We start from the raw sequence: 24,951 nt of genomic DNA on the forward strand, positions 1-24,951 counted from the left end.
CTTATTACTGTTTCCTTAACAAGCCCCCTTTCCTCCATTCCTTTATCTTTCTTTCTCTCTCTTTTTTTTTTTGTGATATTTGAATGGAAGGATCGTTTGTCAAGTCCCCTGAAGAGGTATGTGCCTATTTTAATGTCACTCCTCATCAAGGCCTGTCAGAATCTCAAGTTATTGAACAACGCAAGAAATTTGGACGCAATGGTATTAAAAAAAAAAATGTAAGAATCTATGACATTTTATTTATTTATTTTCTTTTTATTAGAATTACCTGAGGAAGAATCAACTCCATTATGGCAACTTATTTTAGACCAATTCCAAGATCAACTTGTACTTATTCTTCTTGGAGCAGCCATCATCTCGTTTGTGCTTGCTTGGTTTGAAGAACATGAGGATGCGGAATCAGCTACAACGGCATTTGTGGAACCCATTGTGATCTTGTTGATTTTGATTGCCAATGCGACGGTAGGTGTGTTACAAGAATCCAGTGCAGAAAAGGCGATTGATGCTCTCAAGGAATACTCTCCCGATGAAGCCAAGGTGGTCCGTAATGGTGGTGTGTTGAGCAAGATTCGAGCCGAAGAATTAGTACCTGGTGATGTGATTGATATTTCTGTAGGTGACAAGATTCCTGCCGATGCACGGGTGTATTCTATTGGCACCAGTGTGTTCCGTGTTGATCAAGCTTTATTGACGGGTGAATCAGTGAGTGTGAACAAGGATGTGGATGCTATTGATGATAAGGCAGCCGTGAAACAAGATCAAATCAATATGGTCTTTTCTGGTACAACATGTGTGTTAGGGAAAGCGCGTGCTATTGTTGTGGCTACTGGTACTTCGACAGCTATTGGTGATATCCATACATCTATTACTTCTCAAATCTCGGAAAAGACTCCTTTGAAACGCAAATTGGATGATTTTGGTGATACTTTGGCCAAGGTCATCACTGTCATTTGTATTCTGGTCTGGTTGGTCAATATTCGTCATTTCAATGATCCTTCTCATAATAGTTGGATGCATGGCGCTGTTTATTATTTCAAGATTGCTGTGGCTCTGGCTGTAGCTGCTATTCCAGAAGGTTTGGCTGCCGTCATTACTGCTTGTCTTGCTCTTGGTACAAAGAAGATGGCTAAACGTGGTGCTATTGTGCGAAGCTTACCTAGTGTGGAAACTTTGGGTTGTACTAGTGTGATTTGTTCTGATAAAACTGGTACCTTGACAACAAATCAAATGAGTGTGGCTCGTGTAAGTATTTTTTTTTTAAAAAAAAAAGAAAAAAAAAAGAGAGAGAGAGAATGGCGATGTGATACTCATTTTTCTTTTTTTTTTTTTTTTTTGGTTAGGTATTATCTGTTGGTACGACTCATGGTCAAGTGGATGAATTAATTATTTCTGGTACTAGCTATGAACCCATTGGTGATGTGACCTTACCTGATGGTTCTATTGTGACCTCTTTACCTGCCAAGAACAAGGTTATTCGGGATATTGCTCGTATTTGTTCTCTTTGTAATGATGCTCGTATTGCTTATGATGAGGTAAAAAGAAAATAGAATAAATGAAAAAAGTGAAATATTGATATCTAATTTTTTTTTAAAAAAATAGACAAATGATTCATACAACAATATTGGTGAACCTACTGAAGCCGCTCTTCAAGTTTTGGTTGAAAAACTCGGAACTGACAACGATGTATACAATAACTCTCTTCTTTCACTCTCCAAGAACAAACGTACAACTGCCTGCAATGATTACTTTACTCAACAAAATGAGCGTCATGCCACTCTTGAATTTACTCGTGATCGCAAATCTATGTCAGTGATTGTATCCTCTGGTCATGATACTTCTCTCTTGGTCAAAGGTGCTCCTGAATCTATCTTGGAAAGATGTACCTATGTTGCCACTCATGATACTGCTGCTCCTGTACCTTTAACTGCTGATATCCGTGAAGCCTTGAATGCCAAGATCTCTGAATATGGTCAAGGTCTTGCTCTCCGTTGTATTGGTTTGGCCAAGGTTGAAAACGTTACACCTGGACAATTCGATCTACGTGAACAATCTAAATTCGCTACTTATGAACAAGAAATGACTTTTGTTGGATTGGTTGCTATGATGGATCCTCCTCGTCCTGAAGTGAAGAATTCGATCGAAAAGTGCAAGACGGCTGGTATTCGTGTGATTGTCATCACTGGTGACAATAAGAACACGGCTGAAGCCATTTGTCGTGATATTGGTGTGTTTGACCGAGATGAAGATTTAACTGGAAAGAGTTTTACAGGCCGGGAATTCGATGTTTTATCCAAGGAAGACAAGATTAAAGCTGTTCAACAAGCCAGTTTATTCTCTCGTACAGAACCTGCTCACAAACAAGAACTGGTGGATCTTTTACAATCTTTGGGTGAAATTGTTGCTATGACTGGTGATGGTGTGAATGATGCTCCTGCTTTGAAGCGTGCTGATATTGGTGTGGCTATGGGAGTAAGTAGAATGAACAGAAAAAAAAATGGGAAATATACTGACTCCTTCTCTTTTTTTTTTTTTTTTTTGGTAGTCTGGTACGGATGTTGCTAAATTGGCAGCTGATATGGTTTTAGCTGATGACAATTTTGCTACTATTGAAAAGGCGGTTGAAGAAGGTCGTAGTATTTACAATAACACCAAACAATTTATTCGTTATTTGATTTCTTCCAACATTGGTGAAGTGGTATCTATCTTTTTGACTGTCCTCCTTGGATTACCTGAAGCATTGATTCCTGTTCAATTACTTTGGGTTAATCTTGTCACAGATGGTCTTCCTGCTACTTGTTTGGCCATGAATCCTCCTGATCATGATATTATGCGTCGTCCTCCTCGTAACGGTCGTGAAACTTTGGTAGATGGCTGGCTCTTCTTCCGTTATATGGCTATTGGTGTATATGTTGGTGTGGCTACTGTCTTTGGTTATGTTTGGTGGTTCATGTTTTACCAAGGTGGTCCTCAAATCACCTATTATCAATTGGTATATTAACAAAAAAAAAAAAAAAAAAGAAAAAAAAAGGTTAAAATATAGGTAGTAACATCCTTTTTCCTTTTCTTTTTCCTTTTTTTTTTTTTTTCTAAAAAATAGTCTCATTTCCATCAATGTTCCGAGCTTTTCCCTGAAATTGGTTGTCAAATGTTTACAAATACCATGTCCATGAAGGCTACTACTATTAGTTTATCTATTTTGGTTGTAATTGAAATGTTGAATGCTATGAATAGGTAAACAAGCGAAAAAAAAAAGATATAATCCAAATGTATATTGACCGAATTTTGATTATATTATAATAGTTTGAGTGAAAATGAATCTCTTTTGACATTACCTCTTTGGACCAATCCTTACTTGGTGTTGTCTATTATCTTATCAATGGCTCTTCACTTTATGATTTTATATGTACCCTTCTTTACCAAGTTATTTGCCATTGTACCTTTGAATATGGATGAATGGAAAGGTGTATTATATATTTCATTACCTGTCATTGTATTGGATGAAATCTTAAAGTTTATTACTCGTACCTGGATCCAACCTCCCGCCATTGTCACCAAACAAAAATCGAAGAAGGAATAGATTAGATATTACCCCTCTTTTTTTTTTTTTTTGTTGGATTATATATACACCCATTACACATATATATATATATATTTATGATTGAATAGATTACTCCTCGTTCCCTCAAATCTATAAAGTACTTTTTATTTTCATAGAATAGTTTATTTTTGATTGAAATAAAAAGTCAAACTTCTTATTATATACATTTCAAACCACTCGATGACAAAAGACAACGTTATTTCATAGTATTTCATTATCTACAGTATACATAATACATTAAAAAAAAATAATATTTAAAGTATACGATTAAAAGAATATATAATTTTTATCTTTTTTCTTTTCCCCTTGATTACTTTTTTTTAGGCAACACTCCATTCAAAGAAAATCAGGTCAAAAATAAGTTGGATTTGACTTTGAATTTTTTTTTTTTTTCTTTCTTTTCTTTTCTTTATTTATATTATATATACCCTTTCTTTTATAACATCATGGAGGAAAGTTTTCCTGTTAATGCAGGGAATATTCCCCTTCCTCCTTCACAGTCCACCACCGTATTACCTCATCAAATCAGCATGGCTTCATATCAACATATACCTCCAACAACAACTATGCATACTGTTCTCGGTCCTGGTAAACGAAGAAGACAACAAAAGGATCTTGTTCGATCACCTTCCAATGTAAGTATTAAAAAGAAAAAAGTATTTCATTTTGACTTAAATAAATGGTATGTTCTATACATATATATTGATAGTTGAAACTTGAACGTATCCTTGGTCTTACCACAGCATCTTCCAATATTCTGGCATCATCCCAAGATCTTATTGCTTATGCAGCAGGGGCAGTTGTTGTTTTATATAACCACAAACGTAACAAACAGATCGGATTTCTCTATCGACCCTTAGAAACCCAACCTTCTACAACAACCAACAATAACAATAACAATACTAACAATAACAATATCAATGGAACTATCAGTCATTTGAACAATGGAACAATTTCACCTTTAACTACCAATAATAATGGACAAATCGATATACAACAACAGCATCAAGAAAAGAAAAGTACTCCAGCAAGTAATCGTGTCAAACCCATTAGTTGTTTGGCCTTTTCTCCTGATGGTCTTTATCTTGCAGCTGGCGAAGTAAAGTTGACAACAATAGAAGAAGAAAAAAAAAAGGGTTTCTCACGCTATATCACCCTTTTGGGATAATGTTTTGTTTTGTTAATATTTAGATGGGTCATCAACCAAGAATCCTTATCTGGAATGTCAAGGAACGTGTACTGATGCATCAATGTCGTGCTCACAAATTTGGTGTCTTGTCCGTGGCATTTTCTCCGAATATGCGTTACCTTGTATCGGTTGGATTTCAAGTAAGTGATATCACTATGTAATATATATATATATATATATATATATGTATGTATGTGTGTGTCCTGCGTATTTGTATATGTACTAAACATTTTTTTTTTTTAGCATGATGGATATCTCTATGTATGGAATTGGCGCAAGGGAATCAAATTAGCAAGCAATAAAGTCACAAGTAAAGTCAACGCTTTATCTTTTTCAAATGATAGTTCTTATTTTATCACTGCTGGTTTACGACATGTCAAATATTGGTATTTGGATGCTCATGGTCGTCTTCCGAAACGAGTAAATATGATCCACACTATCATTCATTCTCTTTTTTCTTATTTTTTTTTTTTTTTTTTTTTGTAGGGAAATCTATCTTCAAGAGAAACTCAGGTTTTGGATGGTCGTTCAGGTATTCTTGGTGCTCTCCGGGATTGCAATTTCGTCGACGTGGCTTGTGATCAATCTGAAAACGTGTACTTTATTACTGATTCGGGTATTCTATGTATCTTTAAAGAGAATCGTGGGATTGATAAGTGGGTCAATTTGCAGGTAAGCTTTTTATATTGAAGGAAATAATCATTATTCGTCACAACTGTTTACTTATCTTTTTTTAAAAAAAAAAAAAAAAAAAATAGGTCTCAAATGCTTACTCAATCACTGTATCGTCAGATTATATCATGTGTGCCTCATCCCATGGTATCATCAGGTAATGAATAGTTTAGTCGGAAAGATGATTTTTTTGCATTACTGATTTTTTTTTTTTCTGCGATTAGACTCTTTGAACCTGTCACTTTGAAATACTTTGGTGTGTTACCGAAACCTCATCCTTTAGGAATGGATATCAGTTCTATCTCTTCGCCTGATATGTTGCCACAACAAACTGATCAAGATATCTATTATCCAGATGTTGTTGCTCTTACTTACAACGAATCCATCGCCAAACTTACCGCCATTTATTCCGATCGAAGTTTATATATATGGGATGTCAAAAACATAAAGAAAATTGGGAAATATCGAAGTTTTATTGCGCACAGCGACTGTGTTTGGGGTGTTGAGGTAAACTCTCGATATAGGTGGTTATGAAAGAAATTGACATATGTTTCTTCTTTTTTTTTTAGCCTTATCCTTCGAATCATCATGCTGATATTCAACAAGGCACACGATCCAATGCAGATTCACCAGCATCTACATCCAATATTCCACCCAACTCATTTGCAACCTTCTCTGCTGACGGAACTGTGCGATTTTGGAATCTCGATCATACCCAACTATCTCATTCATCTTCATCTTCATCACCTCTTACTTCACCTTCATCTTATTCGTCTCCAGAACCGCCTTCTAGTCTTTCTATGACTTCTTCGCCATCATCCGATACTGTGACTTCAAGTATCAGTACAACAAGTCTATCATTTGTTCGAAAGAATATATACTCCCGGGAATTGGTCAGAATGCTTTATGTTGATCCTGATGCTGCTGAATTTTCCAAATTAAGAAGAGATGTCGGTAAGTTTTAGATCCCTCTTTTTTTTTTTTGTATTCGAGTCATCTCTGTATTTGATAAACCTTACCCACATCTCTCTCTTTTTTTTTTTTTAATGATAGATCTAGCTGAAGATCAATGCCCAGATTTCGGTATTCGCTCACTCAAAATGGATCATAGTGGCAAGTGGATGGCAACTGGCGATCGAAATGGAAATCTTCGAGTACATGATATGGAAACATGGGAGCAAATCACTTATCAAGAAGCCCACGATTCTGAAATCTTGTCTATCGATATTAGCAATCCTGTCAATGAAGGTAAATCAAGATTTAATTCTACTATTTTACTTTCTTTTTTTTTTTTTTTTTGCTAATCATGGTATTAATTTTGTCTAGGCTCTCCCTATTTGATTGCAACTGCAAGTCGTGATCGATTACTTCATATATTTGATATCCGCAAAAACTTTCGCCTGGTGCAAAGTTTAGATGACCACTCCTCCTCGATTACAGCGGTACGCTTCACGAAAAATGCAGAACGACTTGTTAGTTGTGGAGCAGACAAAGGCGTTATCTTTCGACAATATACGACAATACCATCGACAAGTCCTGTGGGCGACCATCTGAATTCAACCTATGTCAACTATCATAACCATTCAGGTCGTAGTACTGTATTCGATATGACTTTGGATGTGACTAACTGTTTTGCAGCAACAGTGACAGGCGAACGACGACTCTTTGTATTCAACGTGGAAACTGGAAAACCTTTTCGTGTATACAAACCTGAAACACCTGAAGAGATAGCGACCGGTGCCTGTGTTGAAAACTCTGGTGGAAGCTTGATTAATATTGACTTGGACCCATTATCAGGCACTTATGCTGTCACAAGTGGATCGGATCGATGTTTACGGTTATTTGATTTGATGTCTGGTGTTTGCATTGAAAAGATCTGCGCTCATGCTGAAATGATTACGTGTGTCAAATTTGTTCCTGGTCCCAAAAGCTCTCTCCGTGTGGTCAGTACTTGTTCTGATGGTACTATTTTTGTTTGGTCTGTGGGGAAAGAACTGATCACCAAGATGAAGACAAGATCCATAGAACATGGCAACAAGTCTGTGCATGATGGCGTGTTAAGCAAGAACGCTGCAACTTGTCAACTACCACGATCACGGCGAGTATCTACGACTTCCATGGTACGACCGACACCAACTCTATCACAAATGATTCGACAAGGTGAACGGAAAACATTCTCTACAGTTTCTCAATCAGAACACAAGTATGATGATCTATATAACAAGAAGATCAATCGAAAACAACAACGCGACCCAACTACTAACACCAGCATTATTATTCCAACTGTCCAATCCAATGTTCAAAGTAATACATCACCGGAATCAGCATCACCAAGTCCTGTATCAGCATCACCAACGAATAAGTATAATACCAAAGCAAATGCAAACTCGAAACACTACCATTCACCAACGACAGCAAGCGACCGCAAATCATCTGATCAGGTACCTCAGGGGAAACTAGAACGTCTTTACAATGGTAAACATATTTGCATGCAAATAAAACAAAACAAATAAATAAATGAATAGTGGGACTGACTCTATTTACGTTTTTTTTTTTCTTTGTTTTCTTTCTTTCTTTCTTTCTTTTTAGGTATACCTACCACTGGAGCCAGAGATCGTAGTATCAATATGATGAATCATCGCCTCCATCCAACCTCTTTTGGCCCTATGATGGCACAACGAATGAATCCTGTACTTAGAAAGCAATTATCTCGCGAAGCTCTATTGAAAAAGGACCATCATAAATCTCGACTAAGAAGTAATGATGCAACCACAAAACGGTCAAACTCTGGTGATACAATGGAAGCAACACGACGACCAAATGATGACAACCTTATAAATACTGAAGTCTCGGATAAAAAATCAACAGACACAACGTTGAATGACAATGAAGCAGCATGTCAGCACGATGATGACATTGATAACTACAATGGTGGTGGTGATGATGGTGGTAATGTGGACGATGAAGATGGTGAAGACGATGAAGACGAGGACGAAGAAGAAGAGGAAGAAGAAGAAGACATTATCTTTATCGATGCACCTCAGGATTTGGATGATATTGGGAAACCTATCGAAGTTTCAGCACATGATATTGGAAGCGCCAGCAGTAGCAGCTCAAGCAGAGATGAAACAACAGATGAATCGGCTCAACAAACAAACCAAACTGGCGAAGATGATGAAGAAGAAGAATTAATTTTGGATGAAGAGGAAGACAGTGAAGAAAACACCGACGAAGCCATGATCAAGGCAATCACTGCAAGGGAAGCGCCACGAATGACAACCTCACTCAGTAGAACAACCTCAACATCCATAACAAGGAAAAAGATGGATGATCATCGACTTGCACTAGAATATCAGCATCTGCAACAGAACAGTAACAATTCTCACTCGTCAGTACCCTCTTCACCAACATCAACTCTCGTATCAGCGACACCTATTGACTATTTGGATACATCATCACCATCAAAGGATACCGATAACAAGGCCAGTAAAGACATATCAGCACTTACAAAACTACACAAAAAATTGGAGAAATCGAAAAAGCGTCAAAGTTTTACAGCAAGATTCTTATCCTCATTGACTGACAAAAAAGGACAATATCGAGAATCGCTTGACAATGTTCTCAGTACCTTCAAAGATTTTGGTCATCACAATAAATCCAACAACAACAACAACAACAACAACAACAACAACAACAACAACAACAACAACAACAACAACAACAACAACAACAACAACAACAACAACAATAATAATAATAATAATCATATCGACACGCCGACTATGTTACCTACTCTGCCGCTACCACCATCACCGGTTTCTAAGACAATGACTACATCGGATATACCTACATCGAATGAAATACCACAAACGACATCACCTAAAAGTTTACCACCCCTTCCAATAACCAATCATCACACACCAATTGAACAGCATGCAACAGATGATTCGATGGAAAATATCTTATCTGATTTAGATGGAGCCAAGATCTTATTGGATAGTGTATTGGTAGCATATTCGACAATGCTCAAGAACAAAACAACATCAAGTCCTGTTGTACAAATTGAAAATAAACTTCGAACGATGGTACAAAGTGTGAATCAAGTATTAGGTGAAAAACAAGATCAACAACAAGATCCTGCTACTTTAGCCATGTTGGATAAATACTCTTCTCTTTTAGTGAATATGGTAGAATCCAAATTGCAATCCTAGTTTAGTTTGATGATGAAAAATAATAAAATTATAGTAGGGGTTTATTGAAACAAAAAAAAAAGATGGGTGTTGCATGATTTTATCTAAAAATGGTAACGGAGTGTGAACATCATTCCCTCGTCTTTTTTTCTATAATCACCACATTTTTTTTTGTTTTTTTCTTTTTCTTCCTTGTTCTCTCAACTTTTTATTACTGTTTATATTAAATATGTCGTAAGTTCTTTTTTTTTTAAAACAAAGAAAAAGAAAACCAATTGTGATATGTTGTTACTCATTTTTTCTTTTTTTTTTCTGGTTAGTGCTGATATTGGACTTATTGGATTGGCTGTGATGGTAAAAGATATTCTTTTATTATTATCATTATTATTATTATTCTTAGTATTCTAACTCTTGTATTTATGTTATTAGGGTCAAAATTTGATCCTCAATATGAATGATCATGGATTTGTTGTATGTGCCTATAATCGTACAGTGTCCAAAGTAGATCGTTTTTTGGAAAATGAAGCCAAAGGTAGATGATATTTTTTTTTAAATCAAATACTATATAAAACTCAATGAAAATATTCTACCCTTTTTTTTTTTAGGTACCAAGGTGATTGGAGCTCATTCAGATGAAGAATTATGTGCCAAACTCAAGAAACCTCGCAAGATCATGTTATTGGTAAAAGCTGGTTCGGCAGTGGATGCATTTATCAACAATTTACTTCCTCATTTGGACAAAGGTGATATCATCATTGATGGAGGTAATTCTCATTTCCCAGATTCTATTCGACGTACCAAGGAATTGGAAGAAAAAGGCATCTTATTTGTTGGTACTGGTGTATCTGGTGGTGAAGAAGGTGCTCGTCATGGTCCATCCTTAATGCCTGGTGGTAATCCTCTTGCTTGGCCTCATATCAAACCTATTTTTCAATCCATTGCTGCTAAAGCTCCTGATGGTGCTCCTTGTTGTGATTGGGTTGGTGAAAATGGAGCTGGTCATTATGTCAAAATGGTTCATAATGGCATTGGTAATGATGAACAAAGAAAGAAAGGAAAAAAAAAGAACTATTATCTCATCATGTTCTCTTATTTTATTATTATTAGAGTATGGTGATATGCAACTTATTTCGGAAATCTATCAAATCATGAATGAAGGCTTGGATTTGACTTATGAAGAAATGGCCAATGTGTTTGATGAATGGAACAAGGGTGATTTGGATTCGTATCTGATTGAAATCACAAGAGATATTTTGAAATTCAAAGACAAGGATGGTCAACCTTTAGTAAGCAAGATTTTGGATACTGCTGGACAAAAAGGAACCGGGAAATGGACAGCAATTGATTCTTTGGATCGTGGCATCCCTGTGACTTTGATTGGCGAGGCTGTTTATTCTCGTTGTCTATCATCTCTCAAAGAAGAACGAACTCGAGCTTCTAGTGTTTTGGATGGTCCCAAGAATGTCAAATTTCAAGGTAAATAAATAATATATAGAAAAAAAATTTTATCATTTCTCTAACAAACTCTTTTTTTTTTAACTTTGTTTGTTTAGGTGATAAGAAGAAATTCCTGGATCAAATGGGACAAGCATTGTATGCGGCCAAGATAGTGTCATATGCTCAAGGATATATGTTAATGCGACAAGCAGCCAAGGATTATGGATGGCATTTGAATAATGCAGGAATTGCACTGATGTGGCGAGGTGGATGTATTATTCGATCAGCTTTCTTAGGCAAGATTCGTGATGCATATACAAACAAGCCTGATCTAGAAAATCTCTTATTTGATTCATTTTTCCAAAAGGCTACTTCTAAGGCTCAACACGCATGGCGTACTCTTATTGGTCAAGCCGCCATCATGGGCATCCCTACACCAGCACATGCTACAGCTCTCAACTTTTACGATGGTCTCCGTCATCAATTGCTACCAGCCAATCTGATCCAAGCTCAACGTGATTATTTTGGTGCTCATACCTACGAACTATTGACAAACCCTGGACAGCATGTACATACGAATTGGACTGGGCATGGTGGTGATGTCTCTGCAAGTACCTACGATGTTTAGTTTAGAATCATTTCTTTTATTTATATATATATATATATATATATAGTTAGTCCATCATTAGTACTTTGATCTCTCAATAAAATAAACATACAAAGACCAAAAAAAAAAAAAAAAAGGGATGTATATGATTCTCCTCATATTATATATTTTTTAACCCTTTTTTCTATATCTCTTAATAATAATAACAACAACAACATCATCATCATCATCATCCTGGACACTGCTGTACTTTTCAGGTAGATCATTACTTTTTTTTTAATGATGGATGGTTGGTTTGATTTCTAAAACGATTCATGCAATGATTCATGTTCCTGTATTTCGCATGTTGATGGAGAAAACAAAAGACGATTATACATGACAACATATAAAGATCACGGTGAAGACGCATATATACATTTATTAAAAAAGAATGTAAAGAAATGTAATATAAACATCACTAAAACTAATCTAATACTAACTACCAATAAAGCATCATTTCGGTAAGAAGCCAAATAGAAGACAGGAAGAAAGAGCCTACAATAAAGATCATCAAAGCCATATTCTGCACACACCTGACGTTTTTTTTTTTTTTTTTTTTTTTTTGTCCAGTCAGTACCATTTCGCAAATTCAATCCGCTAGTCCTGATACATATCCATCCATTCAATTGATCCTATCGTATAGTCTTCCCCTGTCTCCAGTTGTCATCGATCGTATTGAAGATCCATCTATTCGCTCTAGTCATTCCTATCCAGCTGATATACGCGTCATCGTCCAATCGCTTTCTCTTCGTACCAATGAGTCTAATAAGGTAGAGAAGGAAGTAAGTCAAATGAATATCAGTGTAGACTAATTGAGGGAACGCGGGAGGAATGGAAGGATAAAAGAGAGAGATATCGATAAGAAGGAACATAGAAGTGACGAGAGAGGGAGTGATAAAGGAGAAGAATAAGAAGAATATATACAGAAGCGAAGTAAATGAGTCACCAAATAATGGGGGAAAAAAAAGCGTATCATATATTCGTTTTCACTGTGAAGCCTGGAAAAGATCTCGAAAGGGAGAATTAGAAAAGTGGAAGTTAGCGTCATTGATCACTTTGTCAAGGGTTGAGCTTACCTTTACCTTCAGTATACACAAAGGATAATGAACAAAGGATATCATCTTCACACAAACCATCCAAAGGTAGAGGGGAAATGAAGCGAGTGAAAAAAAAAAAAAAAAAAAAAAAAAAAAAAAAAAGAGGAAAGGAAAGGAAACGAATACGCAGAAACACAAAATCTCACTTTGATATTTTTTTATTATAGCTAATTCGAACTCCTCAACAAAAGCTCGATCATTATACCTTTACGGCGTACACCCAATCTCCCTCATTGATTATTCAATGTCCACCATCCAACATATTTCATATAGGAAACAGCTGCTTTGAGTTGTTATCGACATCCTTTCTTTTTTCCTTCAATAGCCTTCTGTTTTTTCCCACTGTGCCATTCTTTTTTTTTTTTAATTTGGGTAACTTAATTTATTTTAATAATGATGAATCATTCAATAGAAAAATATAATAAATGATAAAGAAATAATATCTTTTTGCAAATTATAATTAATCTTGTCACTAGTACCTAAGGGCCAGTTGCTCCATTAGCAGCGGCTGTACCATCAGTTTGTCCCACTGGTCCTGCTTCAGCTGGTGCTGGCGCTGATACTTGAGTTTGAGATTCGGCTGTGGTCTGTCCTTGAGGTGAAGACGTACCTAGGACTTCTGGATCTATCTTATTTTTATCGTTTGCGCCTGGGCAATCCAACAGTCCTTTCATGATATCCCCAGAAACAGGTATGGCATCAAGCGAATTGCACAGATTGATTGCTCCTGGTGTCTGGCGTGTAGATAAGTGTGTACCAATAGATCTACGAGATAGAGTGGATGAGTGATCTTCAGTCCCTTTGGAGACAGGAATTCCACTGACAAGAGTAACGTAGACAACGGAAAGGAATAAAAAGGTACGGCTAACCATAGTTATAAGAAAGATGTATAAGATGGATTATTTTGTTTTCGATTTTGTTTAGTTTCTTCGATGTGATTTGCCTCTCATTTATATCTTTTTTTTTTTTTTTGGAACGACTCCTTTTTTTTTTTTTTTGTGAGAAAAGCTCTTTAGCCCAATACATCGGTTTCTTTTTTTTTTTCTTTTACTGTGTTTCATCTATCGTGAGTAAGAAAGGCGTAAACTTAACTTTCTGGCAACTGAAGACTATAGCATAACATCTGTTCTAGAGATCATCTGTTTGCATGAATAAATGTGATGGACAAATAAGGAGAAATAATCCTGCTGTGGTTCCACATACTTTGCAGATTTTTTTTTTTTTTTGTGTCTTTTACTTCCAGAAGTGATTGACAAGATAAGCATCATATTCCGTCTGTTTCTTAGTACAAAGTTAAAATGGATGATCGAGACTGGAAGATGTGTTTAATGCAGTTGGTTGATTTTTCTATAAAGGTTCAAATAATGATCAATGCTTCTGTATTCTAGACTGATAACGTATTGACGCCAATTGATCACATTTGAGACAATGGCAATAATGGTGAGGAAATATAAATATGACTTTATTAAGAATGTAAGAAATAAATATGATGTAAACGCCATTAAAACTAATGTTAACTGTCAATAAAAGTATCATCACGATAAGATGAGCCGAGTAGGAGAGAGAAAGCCAACCAAACCATAAAGTAACAGATCATCCAGACTATCTTCTGCATACACTTGACTTTGTTTTTCTTTTCTTATCCGATCAATAATGTTTCGCAAATCCATTTCATTGGTCCTGATACATATCCATCCAATTGATGCGGCCGTACCTTCATCCAAATGATCCTATTGTACATCTGCAGCTGAAGTCCCCCTTTGTGCAACCATTCATTTGATCCAGTTGATCCATCCAGTTGGCTCTATGTTATTCCCAGCGCATCCAGCCGTACCATTCCGATGATCCTGTTGTAGATCCATCTAATCGCTCCAGTCGTTTCCATCCAGCTGACACGCGTCGTCGTCTAACTGCTATTCATGTCAGTGACCTAATAAGACAGAAAATGAAGGAATTCAAGTGGGTATCAGTGTAGAATAGTTGAAGGGACTGTAGGAGGAGAATAAGAAAAAAAGAGAGAGAAGGTAAAGTCAATAAGAAGAAGTATAAAAGTGACGAGATATATAGAGTGATAAAGAAGAAGAAAAAAATTTATACAAGGGAAAGATAAAATTAGAGAAATAGATTAGTAACCATTGATCACGTTTTTAAGTGTTGACCTTACCTTTACCTTTAGTATACACATATGATAATGAAGTAAGGATATCAATCTAAAAGATGACAACCATCCAAAGGTAGAGGGGGCGATAAAGCGAGTGAGTCTAAACGGAAAGAAAAGGCAAAGGAGGCGCAGAAAACAAAAAAAAAATCTCACTCTATACAGCAAAAACTTCAAACTCCTCATAGTTTAAGCTTTAACATCGTATGGTGTAAACAGTCCAGTGGGGGAGCTGTCGAAAACCCGATCAGAATATCTTTTAAGTCGTAAAGTCATCCTCCATCATTGATTTATTCATCATCATCTTATTCATCATCATCTTATTCATCATCATCTTATTCATCATCATCTTATTCATCATCATCTTATTCATCATCATCTTATTCATCATCATCTTATTCATCATCATCTTATTCATCATCATCTTATTCATCATCATCTTATTCATCATCATCTTATTCATCATCATCATTTCATCTTGTTCATCATCATCATCGACATATCATCCATAGCCACCTATGGTCCATCTCCCATCATCTATCATTTCCAGACAGTTACTTTGAGTTGTTGTCGCTATCTGTTATCTTTTTCCCTTTCAATGGACATCTGCTTTTCTTTTTTTTTTATGGTACTGTTCTTATTTTTACTTGGACAATAAAACAATTTATTTTAAAAACAGTGAATCAGTGAATAAAAACGAAAACAAAATAAAGGCAAAATGATGCCTCTGTGAACAAGTATAATCGATCTTGTGCAAGGCTATTGTCCTCTAGATTGAAGTCAAGCTCCTACTGCATCATCTAGTATAACTGCCGCAGGATCTAGTATAGTTTGTCCATCTTCCGCAATAGCGGCTATGACTCCCCCAAAAACAGTGCAGTTCGTGCTCCGATCAACCGCTGATATAATAGAAGATAAGTCTGTATCAATGGATAGATCGAAAGGATTGAATATATCTGCTGGAATTAGACGTGGTAGACCGTCTCGGACGCATGCAAGGTTAATGAGAGGAGCACTGCTGACAAGAGCAGCGTAAATAACGGAAAGGCATAATAAGGTGCGGTAAAACATAGATATGAAGAAGGTTATAGATGTAAGAAAATAAATAAAATATAATTGTCTTCTTTTCTTTTTGTTTTGTTGTGATTTGTGTCCTCATTTATATCCTTTTGCTTTCTGTACTGACTCCTTTCTCTAGGGAGACGCTTTAAATGCCCTTATTATCACATCTGCCCTGAGAAAGAGGGAGCGGAGCATTCTAATAAGTTCATAGTGTAAAATATACATTTCAGCCCTAGCGACCATCGCTTTACGTGAATAAATGTGATGATCAAGCAGGAGAAATACCCTCCTATGGTTCCAGGGGGACTATGCACTTCCCTTCTCCTTTTTTTTTCTTTAGTTCTTCCTGTCTTTTCATAGATGATCGACAAGATAGATATTATATTCTGTTTTTCTCTTAGCACAAGGTTACAACGGATGATATCGGATGATGATGATGAGCTGGTGAATAGCTGATGATGATTTTTGACTTTTCTATAAGGGATCATGTAAATGTTAGTATATCCCATGATGTCACAGTTGACAGCGATTAAGCATATTGGAGACAAACATAATAACGGTGGGGAAATGTAAATACGGCTTTATTTAAAAAAAAAAAAAGAATATAAAGAGATAATATACCATATATACTAACTATCAATAGAAGAATCACTATAATACGGTCCCAGGTAAGAGAAAGACAACCAATCCCATGATAATTAACCAGCAAGAAGAGTGAGAATCAGTACATACAGTTGAAGACATATTCCAGTATGAATCAGAGTCAATGTCAGAATCCATATAATCTAATTCACGTATACTTTTGATCAATCCAGAGATGGTTGTACAGCATTGAGTAAGTACGGTCGTACGTAATGACCTGATTTGGTCCCCTTCACCGCGGATTTCGAGAATATACTTTCAGCAGAGACGTCCATAATACCAGTACAGTAGAATAAATAACAGATTTTGGTGATAACTTGTTCCTCAACGACTCGTATCGATTAGCATAAGATATAAGCGAGGTACTATTACCTACTAGTAAACTGTAGTAGCGCGGGTGGCCAGGATAAAAATTCCATCGAGTTCTGTCATGAGAGCAGCAATCATATTTACTGCTTCGATAGTTTGGTCTATTGAGTAAATAACAAAACCTATTTTATTGATTGAATATAAAAAGAATAAATATAACTTACCATGTTGACACGGTTGATCAATAATATGTAAATAAAAGAAAGAAAGAAAGAAAGGAGCAAAAAAAAAAAAAAAAAAGAAGAAGAAAAGAAAAAAAAGAAATAGTCAAAAAGGGTTGAGCTTGAAAAAAAAAGGACGAACAAGAAAATATTTATTTTTTCATTCTTTCGCCACTCTTTCTTTTTTATATATCTTGGTGATCCTTACACACTACTTCGGGATAAAGGTGAACTAGGAAGACCAGAAGGTCGTGAATATAGAGTAGACTATTTATTTCTTCCGTCTCATCCTTATATCCTCTTTTTTTTTTTATGTTAGGTAAAAACTATATAGAAATAAGAATCAGATAATAACTTCTGCTAAATGAACTAACTCTTCCTTTTTTAACAACAGTAGGAAATAAGACGCGAAAAAAGGATACTCAGTGATAACAATTTGGAAATGAAGGCTGATATCGGAGGTATGGATGAGGTAAAACACTGTTTAGCAAGTAACTCCTTTTAGAAAAGGGGGATCATGAATATGGAAAGGGATGGACAGGCAACACCTTTTTTTTTTATTACTATTTTATGATTACTGATGATGATGATTGATGACGACGACAAGAACGGATGAAGCAGGATAAGATCAATTAATAGACATAGAGCAACAATGGATCTCTCAGCAGTAATCTAGGATTCGTAAGATAACTAATGATTAGTATAGAGATAGTGATAGATTAGTGATAGAATATTGATATTTAATAAAGTTTATCTTATATTCTCTTTATATTATGTTGTGTATTAAAAAATAAATTAAAAACAGATGAATTGAAATTCTTTTTTAAGTTTAGCTTCCATGATGATTTTTTTTTGACCATTCGAAACGCACATGGATTTATTTTTATTTTTTTCTTTTTTATTTTTTTCTTATTTTGCCATGTGGGTATCCAGTTCAAAACACCGGTCAAGGTTTCTCAACGGCGAATTTATCCAAATTTGGATGTTTTATGCTTGCATGTCACACATGGTCTACTGATTAAACTTTCTTTTTTTTTTTATATATATCTATTAATACATAGTTTGATCCAAAAATAAGGTTGACATAAATCAATTCTTTATTTCATTTGAATAAAAACTTATAGTCTAAAAAAAGGCGGATGACACTAAGATAATAGTGAAGAGTAAAAAGGAGGTGGAAGGAGCGAGGATGAAGGAGGCATCACTTGAAGCATTTGATTGGGTAGCGGCCTTTCCAGTGGCGGTGACACCAACATTGGTGTTTGTTCCAAGAATAGAACTGGCAGCGCCTCCAGCCGAAGAGTTTTGAGCTAAATATTCATCAAAGGTACGGAAAGCCACGGTATTTTCCATGTAAGGGTAGGTGATGTTTTGACAAGTGGCTACGTTAACGACATGTTGATAGTTTTTCATGATGTTAGGTAAATTGGTCAATGCAAGACTCATAGTGACATTGGCAATTTCGTGGGTCAGTACAATGTTACCATGTGTGGTCATAGAACCGTTGCTACCCATTTGGATGAATTCATCATAGGATGTTTGTACTTGTTGAACAGTTTCTGTTGTACCAGCTGACCAATCATTGGTATCAAGATCCCAAAGAATAGAAGTGAGGTTTAATTGAGTAGCAATCCAACGAACACGATCATCCACGTCACCGTAAGGCTGATGGTTCAAAAAAAAAAAAAAGTAGATGATAAGCAAATCAGGTAAAAAAAAAAAATCCTTTTTTTTCCAACTTACAGCACGCCAGTAACGAGGAGTCAATCCAGTAGCCAATTTGATAGCTTTTTGAGTATAATAAAATTCAGCAAGCAATTCTTGATTTGTCAAAGTAGTCATCATCTAATATACATATAATGAATCAGTACTAAAAAAAAAAAAAAAAAAAAAATCATTAATGTATTACCTTGTGGGACCAAGTATGGGAAGAAATGTGATGACCATCACGCACACCACGCATAGCACCATAAGGCCAATCAATCACATTGGAACCAATATAGAACATGGATGCCTTCAAATTTTGTTGTTGCAAGTAATCATAAAAGGCATTATGGGAGCAATTGGGTCCATCATCATAGGTCAAACCCCATGTTTCAGGTTCAGGACATTCATAAATATCAGCATTGACATCTTGAAGTTTAGGTACGGTACAAGTAGTGGCTGTCCACCAGCAATCAGGATCAGTGGCACTATCATATCCATTCATATTGATGGATCCATCAGTATTCAAGGTACGAACAGGAATATTGGGTGCTTTGGACCAATCAATTGAATTGTAAAGGGCAGTGAATTCGGCAGATGTGTTCATTCCATTGGAAGTGGCAATATCCCAACTGGTAGGCCATTGTGTGGCATCAAGAGTGAACAGACTTGGATCAGGAACGTAATTGGTGCATTCAGTGGTAGGATCAATGGATGTAGTTTGAGGGATATTGGGTAGAGTGATGTTTAAAGGATTGATGGATGAATTGAACGATTGCCAATATTCAGCAGCGTCCACCTTACTAATTACTAGTGCGGCAACAACTGCAATGGATTTTAAACCAATCATCACTCTTGAAAGATATAAGGAATGAATAATAAAAAAAAAAAAAGAAAAAAGAAAAAAAAGGAGCGTTTAAAAAAACAAAAAAAAGATATCAGGGTCGTTTTATAAAGCCCTTGTCCTACTGTGTATTTTTTGGCGTTCATAATAATTTTTTTTTTTGTTCACGGAAAAACTTTTCTTTCTGCAAAAACTGTATTTGAAATAAAAGCTGTACTACTTTGAATTCTTGGCAAAAAAGAGAAAATTGTCTAAATTTAGAGAAAATAAGACAAAGGGAACTGTCCTGTGTAACTGTCCCAGCAAAATATATTTTCTAAAATTATCATGTTTAAGATGGGATTGGGATGCTACGCGACGAAAAAAAAAAAAAAAAAAAAGATGGTTCTGATTGACTGATGAGGAGCGGATCATGAATGGATAAGGAGTGAAAACATTGAGTAGATGATGAGAATAATGATGATGACAAGTAGATGATGGCAAGTAGTTGTAAGATGAATAGAACAGGATGGTAATGGATAAATAGTAATGATAGTAGAGTAAAAAAAATGGATATGATCAAGCTTATTCTTATAATGACATTGATTCATATGACGCAGTGTACAGAATCTCTTTATGGAAAGATTGGCAGAAACCCCTCTCTAAAAAGAAAAAAAAATGGTTGATTCATAATAATAGAGTCAATGATTAAGAATTAAAAAAAAAAAGTGTCCGGTTTCATATCATCATAGTGTCTTTGAATATGTCTTATATTTTTGTTTTGGATTGTGTCTAAAGGCAATGTTTGTTATTTTTAACTTTTTCTTCATCATTTTTTTTTTAGATAACAAATAATAAATAAAAATAAAAATAAAAATAAAAAAACAAACAAACATGAAAGCAGTAACAGTTGTAAATAGCAACACCACTAAACCCAGAAATTCAGGCATATTCCCATTGGAAGAAAATCAAAGTCCATCCGCAGGGATAATCAACAGTGATGCATCAACACTACCAATTGATGTTTTCAATTCTGGATCAAGCTTTCCAAACAGCAATGAATCCATAGATGCTAATACTTGTTGGAATATGCGTGATGATTTGGATTTATCTACTCTATTGGATCCTTCTTTATGGTCAATTGATTCTTCGGATCAACGTTTTTCAGATCCATTGGCCGATCTGGCTAAAAATAGCCATCATCCATTGTCACAACAATCACAACCTCCAGAACAACAACAAGAGCAATCATGGATCAGTCACATTCAACAATTACCCCCAACGCCTTCTTGTTCATTACCCTCCACAAGAACACAATCTCCGCTTATGAATGGAGGCCAACCTTATCATCAAGACTCCTCTTTTTTGCCTCCAACTCCTCCTGTGGATAATCAACCTGCTTTTGGTGTCCATGCACCTGTACCATCATTACCCACGCAACATCATCCTTCTTCTGGTGCCATGATGATGACTTCTCCTTTTGATCCACAAGCATCTCTTTCATCCCATTCTGCCTCTCCTCTCGTCATCAATACAAATAACAATGGCAATCGAACTCATTTTCATAACAACAAAATGTATCAACGTCGCCGATCGGATCAACAACCTTATCGTAAAAATAACTCTTCTAATGTTCCATCCGTTCGTAGGCGTGCTGCATCTGTTGCCTCTGTTGTTTCTCTGACCGCTCATGAACCCATTGCGCACATGATCAATGGGATTGAGCACATCACTTTTTTGTACTCACATGATCGTCTCATCAAAGAATATACTGTTCGTACAGATGTGGATAATCTTGATATAGATGATGTCCCAATGGATTTTCGGTTACAAAATGCTGTAAGCTCTTACCAAAAAAAAAAAAAAGCATATTAACCTTTTCTTTTCTTTTTTTTTAGATCTATCCTAGAGCTAATGTAGAAAAAGAAGAATATGATGGAAATCGATGGAATTATGAAACAAGTTGTAATCAATTAGGATGGAAACTATGTTGGTTAAACCGAGAACAACTCTTTGGTAAACGTGGTCTCATACAACGAGCAGTAGATTCTTATCGTAATCGACATACAGAACTTCGATCTAGGAGGGTAACCAGACAAGAAAAATTAGCTAATGGCACTTTACGTAAAAGAAGAGCCAAAAAACTAACTAATAGTTATTTTTAATCATATATGAAATTTTATTAATAAAATCCTTTTTTAATGTCATTAATGCAATCCCTTTTGTTGTCCGTCTTTACATAAGCCACTTCATTTGTCTATAACTTGACAGATTGAAGTATTTTCACCTCCCGCAATTTTGTTCTCTTTCTTCCTCACTTTTCTTTTTTTTTTTTTTTTTATTCACTTTGACCCATTACTGATTCATATTCTATTGATGCAAAGAATGGCCAGTCTACTTACTTTTACCACGCTAAATGAATCAACTACAGCTGCAAAACTATATCCTAGACGAGGTGCTTTAAACTTGGTGAAGAAAAACAAGACTATCCAAACTCCTGCTTGTTTGACATATACTATTCGCGGTGCTGTACCTCATTTGATTGTTGATAACCTTTCTGGTTTACCTATTGATATGTGTCATCTTTCCTTGGAACACTTGTAAGTGAATATGAATCTGTGAAGTAAAAATAAGGAAAGAGTAATAATATCTGTACTGATCTATTTCTTTCTTTTTTTTTGTTTTCTTTTAAATGAACAATTCTGTAGTTTGGAAGAAAAAGAGCCATCTTCTCTTAAATACCCATATGGTATTCATAAATACACTCACTTGGAAAATCATTTGGTATTCTGTGATATGCGAGATCCTCAAAACGACCATCCTGTCACCTTCAATACAGACAAATATCTCTCGGTAGATACACATGGTGGTGTACGTCAAGTGACACCTGAATTATGGAGTAAAGTCTTGGAAACTTATCAACCTGATATTTATGCAGCAATGGCAGATATTATTTGTGACAAGGATGCAAAAATGAAACGAGTGAAAAGGTCTGTAGATCGTACTTTACGGTGGTTGGATCAATGTCTTCCAAAAGCAAAGGTAAGTTATAAAATAGTGATCTTGGCCATTTTATTTATTTTAACTTGTTTGTAGGAATTGGGAACGCCCATCTTTGCTCCTGTTATGGGTCATACTAGTGTGGAAGAACGTCAAAGATCTTCAAAAGAAACAATGGAACGTGATGTCGAAGGTAAGTATTAATTGAAGAATAGAAAGAGGAAGAGAACTAAGCTTCCTAAATCACTTTTTCTTTTTTGGTTTATTTAGGCTTTACTGTCAGTGTTCTTGGATTGAAAAAAGATGACTTCACTTCTTTATTACAAGCTTCCTTAGAACCTCTTCCTGTGAACAAGCCAAAATTAGCATATGGATTGACTTCTCCTGGTAAGTAAGAAAAAATAGTAGCAAACAAAGGATAAAGGAAATCAGCTGGTCAAATATATTTATTCAATTATACTGGTCTATCTGATTGGATCTATAGAGCACATTTTGATGGGTGTAGCCAATGGTGTGGATCTCTTTGATGGAAGGTAAAAATAAAACAAGAATAGAGGAAGAAATAAAAATTGAGGGAAAACAAAGAGGCAAGCAAGAATAGAAATATTGATCTGTACATCCTTTTTTTTTATTTCCATAGTTACGCATACACGATGACAGAACGTGGACGAGCCATTTCAATCAACTTTGGTGAAAATTTAACCAAAATGGACGGCAAAGTGGATAAAACGATCAACATGTGGGATACTAAGCTAGCACAAACATTTGAACCTTTAGATCCAACTTGTGGATGTTATTCTTGTACTACTCCTCACACCAAAGCTTATATACATCATTTGTTGAATGCACATGAAATGCTTGCTACAATTTTACTGATGGGGTAAGGATGGAAAAAGCATATCAAAATAACATGGGACTCATTTTCTCTTTTTTTTTTCTTTTTTTTTTTTTTTTTTTTTTTGTAAAACATCTATAGACACAACATTTATCAACTGGGACAATTCATGGAATCTATTCGGAAATCTATTGATGGAAATCGGTTTCAACAAGACATGCAATCATTTATGGAAAAATATAATCATGCCAAGGAAGTCGATGGTGAACAAGGCCACGTGGACGAATTGGATGCAGAATCGCTTGGTGTCGCTATTAAGAAGAAAAGGACCTTACTGTTATAGACTTTAGTTTAACATTTATGTATAGAATTGATACAATCATACCATTTGAATAAAAAAAAAGCATATTAACTTTATATATCAACTCTCGTTTTACTTTATGGACCATCATATTTGCCATCATATTTTATCCTCTGACGTTATATATATATATATATATATTAGTTCTCTTTGTCACATCATCAATTCATATTTTGTTGAGGATTGGCCTTGTGGTGATGATGATTCCTTTATATTGCTAAGTTCATCTCATTTATTCTTGTAAAGTGACGATCATTAGGGTAAAGATCTACGATTGATACTAGTCTTGGAATATCAGAACGTCAAACTTAAGATTCATTTTCTCATGATGGATGAGACACAAAACAAAAAAAATGGTGGCGAAAAGCTCTCTCTGGGAAAAGTGGGTCATTACAGAAAGCAAAAAGACATAAATAGGAGGCAAATCGCAAAGAATTTCATATTAATTAAAACAAACATGTTCTCCATCTTGATAAAGTCCCTTTGTATATTATCGTTGTTCGTGTTTGCTACGGAAGCCGTATGGTATTGGTGCGCTAATGCAGGTACTCCGATAACATGATCATCGGAAAACACTGCAAAAGATTCGTGCAGCGGAGCAAACTTAAAATAGCAAACTGCAACATTTTCATCGAATGGATATGATGTTGGTAATACATCATCAGATGCTGGAAGAAACAATATGCAAAGATACCTTTTACAACGTTCTTCTTATGGATATGGTGCTCAATGTTATTAATTAAAGAGGACTATAAAAAAATGATCTATATTATAATGACTCTTCTACTGATAGCTAGTATTAGTCTTAGTAGCATTATATATTGTCTTTATATTCTCCCTTAATAAAGTCAGATTTATATTTTCTCATCATCATTATGACTGACTCCAATATTATCAATCGTTGTTTTGTACCTTAGCTTCAAATGGGATAGATATATATCGCGTTTATACTTTTGTAGCTCGCTGAGATGTGATTATCATCGCATTAAATTTGGACTGAACACCCA

The 24,951-nt window shown here is 35.5% G+C and overlaps 8 protein-coding genes across 8 annotated transcripts; 5 read left to right on the top strand and 3 right to left on the bottom strand.

Annotated features, from left to right (window-relative positions):
- The first annotated feature begins 5 nt into the window (after positions 1-5).
- Positions 6-3,768, top strand: BX664DRAFT_354554 (SERCA-type calcium-translocating P-type ATPase). Its single transcript, XM_051547749.1, has 7 exons — positions 6-201; positions 263-1,242; positions 1,341-1,532; positions 1,600-2,469; positions 2,543-2,989; positions 3,098-3,231; positions 3,301-3,768. The coding sequence occupies exons 1-7, from the start codon at positions 84-86 to the stop codon at positions 3,575-3,577; spliced, it is 3,018 nt and encodes a 1,005-aa protein (XP_051404650.1). The 5' UTR covers positions 6-83; the 3' UTR covers positions 3,578-3,768.
- Positions 3,769-4,789: 1,021 nt separating this feature from the next.
- BX664DRAFT_254819 (WD40-repeat-containing domain protein) lies at positions 4,790-9,670 on the top strand (the record flags this gene model as incomplete). Its single annotated transcript, XM_051540385.1, has 11 exons — positions 4,790-4,927; positions 5,031-5,207; positions 5,274-5,459; positions 5,546-5,616; positions 5,684-5,958; positions 6,066-6,413; positions 6,513-6,707; positions 6,786-7,798; positions 7,901-7,934; positions 8,049-9,008; positions 9,402-9,670. The coding sequence occupies 11 exons, from the start codon at positions 4,790-4,792 to the stop codon at positions 9,668-9,670; spliced, it is 3,666 nt and encodes a 1,221-aa protein (XP_051404651.1).
- A 178-nt stretch (positions 9,671-9,848) lies between these two features.
- BX664DRAFT_377189 (6-phosphogluconate dehydrogenase, decarboxylating) lies at positions 9,849-11,811 on the top strand. The gene is made up of 6 exons (XM_051548756.1): positions 9,849-9,883; positions 9,970-10,003; positions 10,079-10,181; positions 10,255-10,680; positions 10,757-11,125; positions 11,203-11,811. The coding sequence occupies exons 1-6, from the start codon at positions 9,879-9,881 to the stop codon at positions 11,712-11,714; spliced, it is 1,449 nt and encodes a 482-aa protein (XP_051404652.1). The 5' UTR covers positions 9,849-9,878; the 3' UTR covers positions 11,715-11,811.
- Positions 11,812-13,278: 1,467 nt separating this feature from the next.
- On the bottom strand, positions 13,279-13,734 carry BX664DRAFT_320340 (uncharacterized protein). Its single transcript, XM_051543101.1, has one exon. It carries the CDS (start codon positions 13,699-13,701, stop codon positions 13,309-13,311), a length of 393 nt encoding a protein of 130 aa, XP_051404653.1. The 5' UTR covers positions 13,702-13,734; the 3' UTR covers positions 13,279-13,308.
- Positions 13,735-18,295: 4,561 nt separating this feature from the next.
- On the bottom strand, positions 18,296-19,829 carry BX664DRAFT_320342 (chitin deacetylase 2). Its single transcript, XM_051543102.1, has 3 exons — positions 19,131-19,829; positions 18,965-19,066; positions 18,296-18,886 (listed from the first exon to the last, which is right to left on the bottom strand). The coding sequence occupies exons 1-3, from the start codon at positions 19,773-19,775 to the stop codon at positions 18,347-18,349; spliced, it is 1,287 nt and encodes a 428-aa protein (XP_051404654.1). The 5' UTR covers positions 19,776-19,829; the 3' UTR covers positions 18,296-18,346.
- A 325-nt stretch (positions 19,830-20,154) lies between these two features.
- Positions 20,155-20,586, bottom strand: BX664DRAFT_320343 (uncharacterized protein). The gene has a single exon (XM_051543103.1). The coding sequence runs from the start codon at positions 20,357-20,359 to the stop codon at positions 20,180-20,182; it is 180 nt and encodes a 59-aa protein (XP_051404655.1). The 5' UTR covers positions 20,360-20,586; the 3' UTR covers positions 20,155-20,179.
- A 56-nt stretch (positions 20,587-20,642) lies between these two features.
- BX664DRAFT_381692 (uncharacterized protein) lies at positions 20,643-21,913 on the top strand (the record flags this gene model as incomplete). The annotated part of the gene is made up of 2 exons (XM_051548989.1): positions 20,643-21,587; positions 21,647-21,913. The coding sequence occupies 2 exons, from the start codon at positions 20,643-20,645 to the stop codon at positions 21,911-21,913; spliced, it is 1,212 nt and encodes a 403-aa protein (XP_051404656.1).
- A 165-nt stretch (positions 21,914-22,078) lies between these two features.
- BX664DRAFT_320346 (tRNA-guanine(15) transglycosylase-like protein) lies at positions 22,079-24,000 on the top strand. Its single transcript, XM_051543104.1, has 7 exons — positions 22,079-22,348; positions 22,457-22,790; positions 22,845-22,941; positions 23,019-23,135; positions 23,233-23,281; positions 23,389-23,628; positions 23,725-24,000. The coding sequence occupies exons 1-7, from the start codon at positions 22,125-22,127 to the stop codon at positions 23,924-23,926; spliced, it is 1,263 nt and encodes a 420-aa protein (XP_051404657.1). The 5' UTR covers positions 22,079-22,124; the 3' UTR covers positions 23,927-24,000.
- The last annotated feature ends 951 nt before the right edge of the window (positions 24,001-24,951 follow it).

Source organism: Halteromyces radiatus (assembly GCF_025201355.1).
Source record: "Halteromyces radiatus strain CBS 162.75 chromosome Unknown BX664scaffold_1, whole genome shotgun sequence".
NCBI lineage: Eukaryota > Fungi > Mucoromycota > Mucoromycetes > Mucorales > Cunninghamellaceae > Halteromyces > Halteromyces radiatus.